General features: G+C 42.4%; 1 protein-coding gene across 2 annotated transcripts in view; it reads right to left on the minus strand.

Annotated features, from left to right (window-relative positions):
* Nucleotides 1-12,492, minus strand: part of LRCH1 (leucine rich repeats and calponin homology domain containing 1) — a 204,805-nt gene that overhangs the window by 93,841 nt on the left and 98,472 nt on the right. For both annotated transcript variants that reach the window (XM_066586152.1, XM_066586142.1), the window contains exons 4-6: nucleotides 10,861-10,966; nucleotides 7,854-7,990; nucleotides 2,776-2,906 (exon numbers count right to left, since the gene is read on the minus strand). In XM_066586152.1, coding sequence (XP_066442249.1) covers nucleotides 2,776-2,906; nucleotides 7,854-7,990; nucleotides 10,861-10,966 — 374 coding nt within the window. The remainder of the gene's footprint in view (nucleotides 1-2,775; nucleotides 2,907-7,853; nucleotides 7,991-10,860; nucleotides 10,967-12,492) is intronic.

The following is a 12,492-nucleotide window of genomic DNA, read 5'->3' on the forward strand; positions in this document are numbered from 1 at the left end:
TGGTCCCTAGATCTCATGTCAGGTGATGACAAGTTCAACAGGGATTGTTATCAGCCAGTACCAATCTTTCCCTGAAAATCAGACAGTGTCTTATATTAAATTTTGTCCCCAAAGAGGCGCTAGGGCTTTTTTTCAAGGGAATGTCTTAATTTACTTATCCAGCAGGCTTGGTCCAGGTTCTTCGCGCTGCTTTCAAGAGCCCCAAAGTGATTCCCGCATCATGGAGGCGGGATTTATGAATTGGCTGAGCCTCAGCCAATTCATAAATCCCGCCTTCTCAGACCAAAGACTGTGATTGGTTCTTTGAGCGCGGCTCAGCCACTCAATGCAGCGCTCGAGGAACCAATCACAGCCATTGCTTTGTGGAGGCAGGATTTATGTATCCTGTAATCAGCAAGTGATCCTGTGTGGACGGCTGAAGACTGCAGGAACCGCTTCGGGGCTCTGCAGGGCAGCGGGAAGGACCTGGACTGAGCCTGCTGGGTAATGTGTTCCTATTGCCTTTTTTTGAATGAAATGTAACTAGGGCTTATTTTCAACGTAGGGCTTCTATGTAGAGCTTCCCCAAAAATCCTGAAAAAAATCAAGCTAGGGCTTATTTTGGGGGAAACACGGTATCGTATCTACTCAAGTGAAGGCAGTGATACAATTAAGCTAAATAAGGCAAATCACCTTCATTATTGCCGCATCTTCACATGCCCCAGTGTTCTACACTTATCTATTCAAAGGTATTTCCATTAGGGCTCATGAACAAGCCTGTATTATGGGTCCATGTCGTACAGGTCCCTAATAAGGCACCTTCACGCACAATGTCTGTTGCTTATCTGTGGATAGCTAGTTAACAAGTTGTGCAGAATTTGCTGCAGATTTTGTATATATATTTGTGTGGATGTTTTTTATGTGTGGATTTCCTGCTGTGGAATGTGTTGTTTTTCTGTGACATGTAGTGGTCGTTCACATGGGCAAACTTTATTTTCAAACATCAACAAATGCAGATTTTCAAGCAGATTCAGTGCGTTTCCTCAGCAAAATCCACAGTTTCAAAATCCACAGCAAAACTGTATTTATGGATTTTGGTGCTTATTTTAGGTTTCCCATTGATTTCTATGGAGAAAACAACCAGCAGATATGCACAGTTTCCACAACATAAATAGGCATGCTGTGGATTTCAGAACTGCAGTTTTTCCATTTTCATGCTTTTCCATTTTCCGCAATGTGTGAAGGAGATTTGGCAAATCTTATTCACTTGCCTTGTGCTGTAAATGCTGCAGAATTTTTGCAGCGATTCCATTAGTGGAAATTCCACAGCATTTACTACCTGTGTGAAGGGGGTCTAAAGGTGTATGGCAACTTACAGTACCTCTATATACCTACAATTTCATATGGACATATATATTTTTTTAATAGCATTTGCTGTGGAGCAGCACACTGCCCCCTGCTGGTGTGATGGTCTGGGTGGCCATTGCATACAACAGTTGGTCACCCCTAGTAATGGTACGAGACAATGACAGCTCAGCGATATGTTCAGGACATCCTGCAGCCACATGTGTTCCTCTCATGGCGGCTTCCAAGAGGCTTCCAGCAGGATAATGCTCGACCGCACACACAAGGGGGTCACAGGAATGTCTCCACAACATTGTCGCACTTTTGTGGCTGCCCGATCAGCAGATTTATCACCAATAGAACATGTATGGGACCATCTGGGACACCAACTTAAACAGCCTACAAGTTTTCACAATCTAGAGGCTCAGCTACAGCACAAGTGGACCAATATGCCACAGGATACCATAAGGAATCTGTATGCTTCCATGCCCACCCGTATCACATCTTGCATCCAAGCTAGAAGCCATCCAACAGGGTAATAGAGCTTCCATGCCTGCCTGTATCACATCTTGTATCCAAGCTAAAGGCCACCTAACAGGGTACTAGAGCCTCCATGCCCCCCGTATCACATCTTGCATCCAAGCTAGAGGCGGTACAACAGGGTACTAGAGCCTCCATGCCCGCCTGTATCACATCTTGTATCCAAGCTAGAGGCGGTACAACAGGGTACTAGAGCCTCCATGCCCCCCGTATCACATCTTGTATCCAAGCTAGAGGTGGTACAACAGGGTACTAGAGTCTCCCTTCAAGGGTAAGCTTTCCACAATAAAGTATTATTTTGCTCTGATAGTCACTTATATGAACATTATAAATCACACGGAGAAAGATTCATTCTATTCTGAGAACTCCTTCTAGGTGCCTGATTTGTTTTGACAATGAGAGTACATTTCTTTTAGATCAGGCTTCTTTATTTCTCCATTTCATCTTTACCTTTTCTTCAACTTGAAGTACTTTGCGATAAACAGCAAATACAAGATCATAAATGAAATCTACAATAGTGTGTTACTAATAATTCTATAGTTGAAGAGTAGACAATCATTGCTCCATTGCCATTTACGGACTATGGATACAAATCACATACTAATATAATAACAATAGGTGAGGGACATATCTATGGACCCTGACCGCTACCAAGAATAAGTGAATGGGAACATTGGAAATAATCACATGTCTAGAGTGACTGTAAACCAATGGACAACTCTCTGTCCAGGATGAGGACATGGAGCCCCTATTTTCTGTAATAGTGGGGTTCCCTGGGGGTGGCGAAGAAATGGCCTTTGCACAAAACCCATTTAGCTTAATTGTGAGTTTTCTAAGATGTATCCTACTGAAAATACTGTCCCCAACAATACTGTCCCCAACTGTCTTTGCAAATGTATCTTGCAGCTTTACCTTTCCTCGACATGCTGCTGCAGAATTGGCCTCTCAATGGCATGAAGGTAAAACGCATCTCCTGTCTTTTCCATTTGACAAGCTTGTATACTTAAATATTTAAATATATGTATTTTGCCTTTAATACAAATCTAGAAAAATAAACAAAGTGTTGCAATGAGACCGTGAAGTATCACAAGTAAGATGCCTTATCAGACATAACTATTTCATATCATTTCCATCTATATGCTGGTTAGAAGAATAAGACATGGATGGAACAACATCTAAGACACATGGGTCAACTGCTTTGAGGTACTATCCATTAGCGAATTTGGTAACTAAGGTGTCTATTGCTCTAACTAAATATTATGCAAAGTAGACAATAGACTATGCAGCTCCTCCTTTTAAAGTGAACCTGTCACCAGACCCGAACCATGGGCAGCACTAATGTGGGACAGATATAGCCATTCAGCCCATGAAATGCTATAGCATTTCAGAAAAAATATACTTAGAAGTTTGACTCAGAGCTTAGCTTTTCGAGCTCTCAAATGAAGGAATTGGGCCGCACCAGGTTCTCCCTTCCGGCGTCATTAAAACAGACAGCTCCTCTACCTGGGAGAGAGCTGTCAATCAGGATGACACAGGCGGGAAAAGCCTGGTGTGGTCTGCCCCTGTGACTCGAAGGTCCGTTACAGTTCAGCTCTTAGTCAAACTTCTAAGTATGTTTTTTTTCTGAAATATCATAGCATTTCAGAATAAAATATACATGGGCCAAATGGGCATATCTGTCTCGGGTTCATGCTACCCGTGGTTTGTCAGCATGAACACGGTGACAGGTTCTCTTTAAATGCCCCCAACAGTTTTAGGCAGTGCAAAGGTTTTAGGCAGGTGTGTAAAAAATGCTGCAAAGTAAGATTTTTTTCCAAAAATAGAAGGGGGTCTCATTGGCTCCAATTTTTCTCTGCAGCAAGATAATGACCCGAAACATCCAGCCAAGGTCATTAAGAAGTTTCTTCAGAGTAAAGAAGAACAAGGAGTCCTGGAAGTGATGATATAGCCCCACAGAGTCCTGATCTCAACAACATTGAGTCTGTCTGAGATTCCATGGAGAGGCAGAAGGATTTGAGTAAGCCGACATCCACAGAAGATTCTTCAAGATGTCTGGAACAACCTCCCTGCCGAGTTCCATCAAAAAAAAAAACATAGTATCCGAGTTTCTCTTCTCTTGATTTGTGATTACTTCGTTCATAAACATAAAAAGCTTCTGTATCTGGTCTAATCCGTTGTTTGTATTACACATCCCTCCCATTTTTAGCTTTCCTTCTGATCCTTCCATTCACCAGGGAGATTGGATTTTGCTTCTTTGCTTTGATCTAAAGGTTCTGTTTTCATAATCTCATTCGTTCTAAAGCAAAAATACATTTCTTTTGTGGAAGCAACAGCTTTCTCGTTTTTTGGCCAATGCACCTGCGGAGGACGTCACTAGATTAAAATGACCAAGACTGCAAACAAAGCAGTTCAGCACTGGAAATGAAATCCTCCTTCTGAAATATTTACATGTTGACCACTGTATGAATAATGTATGTAATAAATAACACAAAGAGAGTTTAAAACTCTATTAAATAGTGATTTATAATTATTCTGCTCTGGTTTGTCCTAGTGATGCTATGGGTCACGCCTGGTCGATAGATGCAACAATGAGATGGCTTACGAGTAAGGGTGGCTTCACATCTGCATTCGGGGAGCAGGAAAGGGGAATCCCTGGGGCCGAATGGTTCAGTCTCAGGATGGCCGAACAGATCCCTAATGACTATCATGGGGTCCGTCCGCTAGCTGCCCGGCTTTTCGATGGAAGAAATAGTGTTGCCTAAATCCCTTTTTCTTCTGGTATTTTCTGCCGGATCTGTGATGTTGATGTGAAACCGGCTTAATGAAGACTTTTTTTGGCATCAATAAGTACAATAACTGTGGAAGTTGTCTGACTGTATCTAAAGGGTGATATGCAGAAGTGCAAGTTCAAACTGCCTCTACAACGCTATGAAGGAATAGGTTACAAAAAGCTTTCTTACACAACAGATTATGTACTTATTTGCAATATTTAAAGGGGTATTCCAGGTGTGAACATTTATCCTTTATCCAATGGATAAGACCAGTTGCATGGAGTCTCTATTTGAGCTATGGAAAGTACTCTAACTGGCTGTTTCATATCGTTGTATGGAGCAGCAACATGTATGCTTGGTTTTGCACAACTGGAAGAAACAGAAGACTGGGATCTCTCATTTAAGTGACTGGCGAGGGTGCCAACAGTCTAATATTTATCACCTATCCCATGGATAAGGGCAGTATGGGACTGTGGTGCCTGGGCCCACCGGTAAAATTCATTTTGGAGGCCCACTGTACAGCTACATGCAAATATTACCTGATCCCCAATAGCAAATTCAAGGTCACAGCATTCTCCATACGTCTCCATGGAAAGGTGGCTATGTTTGCGTGTGACCAAGTTTCAACTGAAGTATATGGAGAACATGGCAGGTGAGAATTGGTGGACCCCTACTCATCCGATAGATGAGGAGTCCAAAGTTGGCATTCATGGTATTCCTCATAAAAGGTGAGATCACTCTTACAGCCACAGCATGTATTATTAGTATACACGCTAAAAACTTTGGGCTATGGACAAACAAGACGGACGAGCAGACAAGAACGTGTGTGTCAATGTAAGTTACACTTAGGTTTTTCAGACTTCAAAACAAGAAAAATCTAGAAGTGTAAAACATCCCCCTTTTATTAGTTTGTGGGTAATTACACTCTGAGCATCTAACGATAGCAGAGATGCGATCCTAGTAACCCACTTATAGTACTCTCACACCTATATGGACCCTTGATGTGGAGCATGGCTATAACAAATTGTCCTCTCATAGGCCAGAAAAAGCCCGTTTGATCCTCACACATCTAGATGGACCCCTGATGTGGAGTAAGGTTATAACAGATTGTCCTCTCACAGCCCAAGACCACCCTAGGACAATGACAATCCTATATTACTGTTAAGGTTGTGTGTCTGGGACCTGTGGTTCTACAGGTTTCCTTGTGCACACCTTGAGAGGTAGGGGTTACTTGAGCTAGCTGGGTGGGGTATTCTCCACCAGCCATTCCCCCTGGTCTGCAGCAGATAAATACCAGCAAACTCTTGGGAGAGATTGCTGGTCATTTTAGTTCTCCACTGTTAATCCCACACAGAGCTGGTGTTTGCATGCATGTCTGTAGTGTCTCTCTCCTCCCCTGAAGACGGTCTGGACACCCGCTATACCTCCCCTCCTTGCCTTCTGGGGTGCATGCATTGTGTAGTGTGTGGTACGGTGACCACACAGGTGCGGGTGGCCCGCAGGTTTCTCCCTATCCCTGGACAGGTGTGGCCCCCAGACGTCTGATGTCCTATGTGTGTGTCAGATGGGTGATGCCTGACACTGTTCCTTATATCAGCACGGTGGCTGACTCTCTATTCCCCTGTTGTGAGGACACTTGGACTGGTTATGGTTTACCAACTGTATGCATGTGAGCTCTGGGTGGGGTTCCTGTTATATGTTATATGCACAACCATGTGTGTTGGTGTGAGCAGTAACATGTGGTATGTCTGTGAGGGTGGCCAGACGTGCTTTATATGAAGTCCTGTTCTGTGTATGTGTACAGTGTCATGTCCTACGTGTGTTTTGTGCACTTCTCCAGGTTCCTGGTCAGGGATAGCCATGTCCCAGATAAAGAGAGTGGGTCCGACCTTATCGGAACAAGCACCCAACTTTTAGGCAGGGGTGCCCCACTTTCCCTGATTAGTAAGGGACAGGGTACCTTCCATCTTGCCTGGAGAGGTGTATTTTGTAGTGCAAATACTATTTAAGTGTATTTGTGGGCTTTAAATGGACGCGCTTGCATCCGTTCTGAGGTGTGGTGCTTTAGTGCTCCCAGCGGACGTAACGATAATGCCCGTTTGATAAATTAATCCTGCTAAAATTATATTTTTGTTGTTTTAAAAAGTCTGAAAAACCAAAGTGTAACTCACATTGATACACAAATTCTTGTCTGTTACTTTATTCAGTAGTGGCTGCTGCCTGACCTTTGAATAAGACTCTGTCTTGGGATCTCTTCAGACGTCTTGGGGTCTTCTCAGTCTTCTGCCTGGCCCTTGTCTTGGACTAGTGGTTCTCTTAGCTCTGTGAGCAGGTACGGGTGAGTTCACGTCTGCGCCCAGGGTTCCACTTTCTTGCTCTGTTTGGGAAGCAGGAAAGAGGAATCCCTGCTTGCCGAATGGCTCCATCTCAAGACGGGACCAAACAGCGCCGAACCGACTCCATTGACTATAATGGGGTGTGTTCGGTTTCCGCTTAGCTTTTAGACAGAAGCTTTTTCTGCCGGTATTTTGAGCCAGATCTGCAACGGAACTTCCGACCGGGGGCTCCAAAGCGGATGCGAGACCGGCCTTATGTATGCTCGCTTAGTGCCAGGCTGCAGACAATAGCACCTGAAGAGGTTTGGTAAAGGAGGCAATGTCAGGAGAATACTGGCTGGTCTGTCGGTGCACCTAGATGTCCTCTCAGCCAATGCAGCTATATAAATAGATAAGCTACCCAGTTAGCCCAGGGCCCACCGGGGGATTCACCAGTTCTTCTGTGGGCCAGTTCGAGTCTGCATAAGTGATAAATGTCCACAGATGGAATAACCTTGTAAAAGGGAAAAATAAGTTAAAATGAGGTTCTGACATGCCATTCCTTCCTCTTACATAGGAAAAGGCTGTATAAAGCATCGAATCCAAGAACCTCATACAATGTTCTAAACCTTCACTCAGCTTGCCTAGTATGTCAGGTCAGATTCCCATTAACAGAAATCAAACCAATATAAAGGGATTTTCTAACCTTAATGAAAAAGCAGAGAAATAACTAAATGTGTCTGAATGCTCATCATATTATGCCACCATATTAGGTACATGTTAGTAAGTATACATGTGAAGTATCCAAAGAGTTAATATAAAGTGCTATAAAATATAGTGATGGTATAGTAAGCAAAAATAAAAGGACATCATATAACAATCCGGCTATTCTAGAATCACTCACCTGTGCGGGAGGAGACTGTAGTGGGTTATTCTCAAGTACTAATACTTGTAATTGCACCATTTTTCTAAAACAAAGTGGTAGTATCAGGATTTTATTGCAGGAAAAATCTAATTTTACCAAAGGAAGATCTACTATTTCTGTAAACAAGAATGGATATTTAGTTAGTATGACAAGACATTAAAGAGCTGTACAAGCCAATAAACAACTCTGCGTATTCTCCTGGTCTTTGTGCCGCTGTCTTGTAACAACTAAGATTAACATTATCGCTCTCTGGAACCCCCGGTGATCAGAACACTGAAGGGGTTGTAACTTATATGTACGAACTGATGTAAAGCGCAGCTGGGGGGTCCCAAATTGTAGTAAACTTGGCTTAATAGTTAAGTTTAAACGGTTATCCAACATTAAGGAAAATTAAAAACAGCCCCCATATTGCGCTCCCGGCCATGAGAATTCCCTGAGGATGCAAGGCATTTTTATGTCAAAATAGCCTTACATCACTTCGGAGAAGAAGCAGTCCTCCGCCGTGGCTGTCAGCTGCGGTGGAGGATCATGGAGTTTCTCCCATTGTTTTCAATGGAAGACCTAGCACATGGTGCGATGCTGCTACTGGACCCATTGAAGACAATGGCTGCTGCAATGCAAGACAGAACATGCTGCAATTTGTTTCCTGCATCGCTTCGCATGGCCGTGCCATTCGGGAAAAAAAATCACTCATGTGTACGACCCCATTCAAAAGAATGAGGTTCACATTAGTACGTCTCACAATGCACAAATCTCACATGATTTTCTCTCCCGTGTGAAGGCGGCAGAGTAGTTCTATTTGTGTCAGCCACTATTTGGTTTGCAAAAGAAAACCACCGGTGACAAAGTTAGGCTTCTTTCCCACCGGCGTCGGGGCTCAGCTCAGGAATTCCGTCTCTCTGTTCCGTTTTTGGAGGAGAGAAACGGAAAAAAAAGGATCAGGTTTTTTTCCCCATCGATTTCAATTTGAATGGAAAGCACACAGAAATGCTTCGGGTTGCTACCATTGCGTCAGGTTTCCATTTTTTGGGGATGAAAAAATAATGCTACAGACTGCGCTATTTTCTCATCCCAAAAAAAACGGCAACCTAATGGATCGAAAGCCCTTCCATTCGCTTCCTGTTTTGTTTTTTTTTTGTTTTTTTTAAACCCCTATTGAAATCAATGGGGGAAAAAAACAGATCCGTTTTATTTCAGTTTCTCTCCTCCAAAAACGGAGCAGCGAGACAGAAACCGTGAACGGACGCCTACCGCGGGTGTCAGAGCAGCCTAATATGAGCTTTAACCCATTTCATAAAATCTAGCTTTACATGTACATGTCTTGGCATCGTGGTAACGTACGACACAATGTGACAAGAACCTATGTTAACATACGATTGTAGCAGCTCCAAGCCAGAGAAATCTGAGACTTTACAGTTCATAACAATGTATATAAAACTTTTATTACACAATTGACACAGTTTATAAGAAGATCTACTCTTGCATCGAGCAAATATATATATCATTTCACTTTTTACTATCCTCTCCTCTATAAAGTATGTGATCAGACCGGGTCAAACTTAAGTTTTCTCATATTGTCATGACTGTTCCAAGAACAACACAGGAGGGAATTTAGGGAAAATTAATACGGCCTCAATTACATTCTGCAAACCTACCAACAAAAACCCTAAATGTGACCTGATCTACAACCCAAATGCCTTCTTCCATTCTGGAAGATACAATAATGAGTACATCTTAGGGCTCCTTCAAACTGGACTATGCATTTTTGCACGCAACTCCGTGCAACGCATTTGCGCCTTGAACAAACAGCTTTTCCTTGCGTGTTTGCTCATTTTTATACACTTTTTGCGCACACAGGACATGTTCACATGTTAAGCCTAATGAGGTCCAGAAGTATTCTTTTACCCGTGGTTGTGCGCTGTATTTCACACATCCTCTTGCGAATTGCATGCGCGTTTGTGCACCCCCCCCATAGAATTCTATAAGGCGAGAAATGCGTGCACAAATAAAGGAAATGAGAAAGAACCCAGTGTCCGTATTTTTGCTTTACCCTGGCCGGCTAATATTGTAGTTGCTTTATTTATATCGTATTGGAAAGTTATTACTTTCTTAGATTAAAGAGGTTTTCCAACCTGTTTATGAGTAAAAAAAAAACAAACAAAAAAAACACAAAAAACGGTCACTTTTAAAATCCCCCATCGCTCCTGTACCATATCAGTTATGTTACACTGAACTTCCTTATTGCTATCGGCAATTGACTAAGCCTTTCATTTTTTTTTTGTTTCAATTTTGCTTGATTGGATACAAAATTCTATTGCAATATTTCAGTAACAATTTTTCTGACGTTGTTACTGAAAACTTATATTGCACTTTTTTTTTACGGTTTGCAAAATGATTTTCAATAAAAAAAAAGTTATTAAAAAAAGAAAAGGCAATTAGTAAGTATAATGATCACTTTTCTTATTTTACCACACTGGCTACTGCATTGTGTGAAAGATCACTTAGTCTTAAAGAGGTTGTCCAGTTATGAGCTGCTGATGGCCAATCCTCAGGATTTACTAATCAGCAGTTTGCCAGGCTGCTGCACTCAGGCACACAGCTGATTTCTGCAGGAAACAGAGGGCTCCGTTCCCACTGTAGTGGCCTGGCTTGGTAGTCTACATTGTCATTCATTGGCCTGCAATACCAAGCTATGTCACTGCAGTGGGAAAAGAGCTCCCAGCTTCCAGTATAAATCAGCTCTGTGCCTGAATGCAGCAGTCCAGCAAACAATTGATCAGCAGAGATCCCTAGTGGCGGATCCCCACCAATCTGCTATTGTTGGACTAACCTGAGGATAAGTCAATGAGAGCTCATAGGTGTACAACTTCTTTAACGAGTCAGTACATCCGATATAGCCTGACTAATACAAAAATAGTAACTTTTAAACAACTTATCTCTCTTGTGTGAAGTGATGAGAATGTAAGAGACACATCTGAGCACTTACCCTGAGGTAGAACTTTTAAATAGTTTCTTCTTACGTTTAATTCACGCAGAGACTTAAGTAGACCTATTTGCTGTGGCAAAGATGTTATTTCATTGCAGCTGATGTCCTGTAGTAACAAAATGAACAATACTTGAAAGTTACAGTAGTTCAAGCAACTAAATCAGAAGATAAATGCATGCTTTCCTACTTTTGTGAACAGTAAACATTATGAAGGTAAGGCCTCATGTCCATGGGCACGCACGGATTCTGAGTGTGGAATACCGCAGTGGATTCCTGCCGTGCCTGCCGACATGGGGCAAAAAGTACATTTTATTCACCTGTCCAGACACGGAGCGGGTCTCCTCCGTCGCGGCCAGATCTTCTTTCCTCTGCACGGCAGATGCGCTCGGCATGCCACACGCATGCGCCGTCCTTTAATTTTTTTTTTTAAATCTCCTGCTTTCCCCCGGAAAGTCCGCAGTGTATATATATATATATATGATAGTCAGGTGGAGGCTGCAACTTCACTTCCTACAGCAATTGAGTATTATTAGGAATAATGTACTCCATGGTATTTATTATTAAGATTATTAGGATTGACCTTGGAGTTCTGTGAATTGTATGAATTCATCCGGGTTACAGCCTACTGCTTAATATGGTAATGAAACTCCTTAAAGACTTAAAACTCTTAAAATTCACATCAGGTGGTACTTTATCCAATATATTACAGTGGGAGTGTTATACCAAAATGGGGGAACATGTACTAGTACTGTCTAATAGTCAGTGCAAAACTTAGACTAGAGAGTCTCATAATATGCCAGGTTGATCACAGTGGCTGATGCTGGATGATGAATCTAGCACATTCTAAAGGCCCATTTAGACACACAATTTGTGCCAGAAAACATGGGTGAGAGCTCTACTCACAGGATATTACAGACTACAAGAAGTAGACACATAAGATATTATAGATATATACATACATAAAGCTGTGTGAGTGGATCAGGTTTGTGTACAAACAGTTAACCCCTTAGTGACGGAGCGCTTTTGCTTTTTTCCATTTTCGTTTTTTCCTCCTCCCTTTTAAAAAATTGTAACCCCTTTAATTATCCATCAACGTCGTTGTATGAGGGCTTGTCCTCTAGCAGTCACATGCTGTTTTTCATTCTCATGACAGCTGCACCAATCACTGCTCTCAGCAGTCATGTGACATTCATGCACATGCGATCACTAAAGCCAATGACTAGCTGCATGGTCACGTGAGTGATGAATGGCAAATCACCACTGCAGGAGCATTCAGGATCACAGCAATGGGAATCGGAGCCGCTGTGCTGGATTTGGAAGCCATTTATCAGGCGATTACTGCTTATCTTTTATTTTACCCCATTCCATTGCCCCTTAGAAAAGTTTTCAAAACTCCTACTCTTTTAGACCGTTTTCACACAAGTGTATTGTAGGACATTTATGTCCCCATAGTATGGAGGAGTGCCCCGGACCAACCATGGGTCTACTCTCCCGAATTTAGAGCATCATAGGGATGAGTTCAGCTCAGTAGCAGTCCGGCTGTAACAGTCAACCATATTATTTATGGGTGCATAGATGCACCCGTAATAATCCGTGTGAAACTGGCCTAAAACTGTATTTATTCCAACATCG

This window comes from Eleutherodactylus coqui, chromosome 1, assembly GCF_035609145.1.
Source record: "Eleutherodactylus coqui strain aEleCoq1 chromosome 1, aEleCoq1.hap1, whole genome shotgun sequence".
Taxonomy (NCBI): Eukaryota; Metazoa; Chordata; class Amphibia; order Anura; family Eleutherodactylidae; genus Eleutherodactylus; species Eleutherodactylus coqui.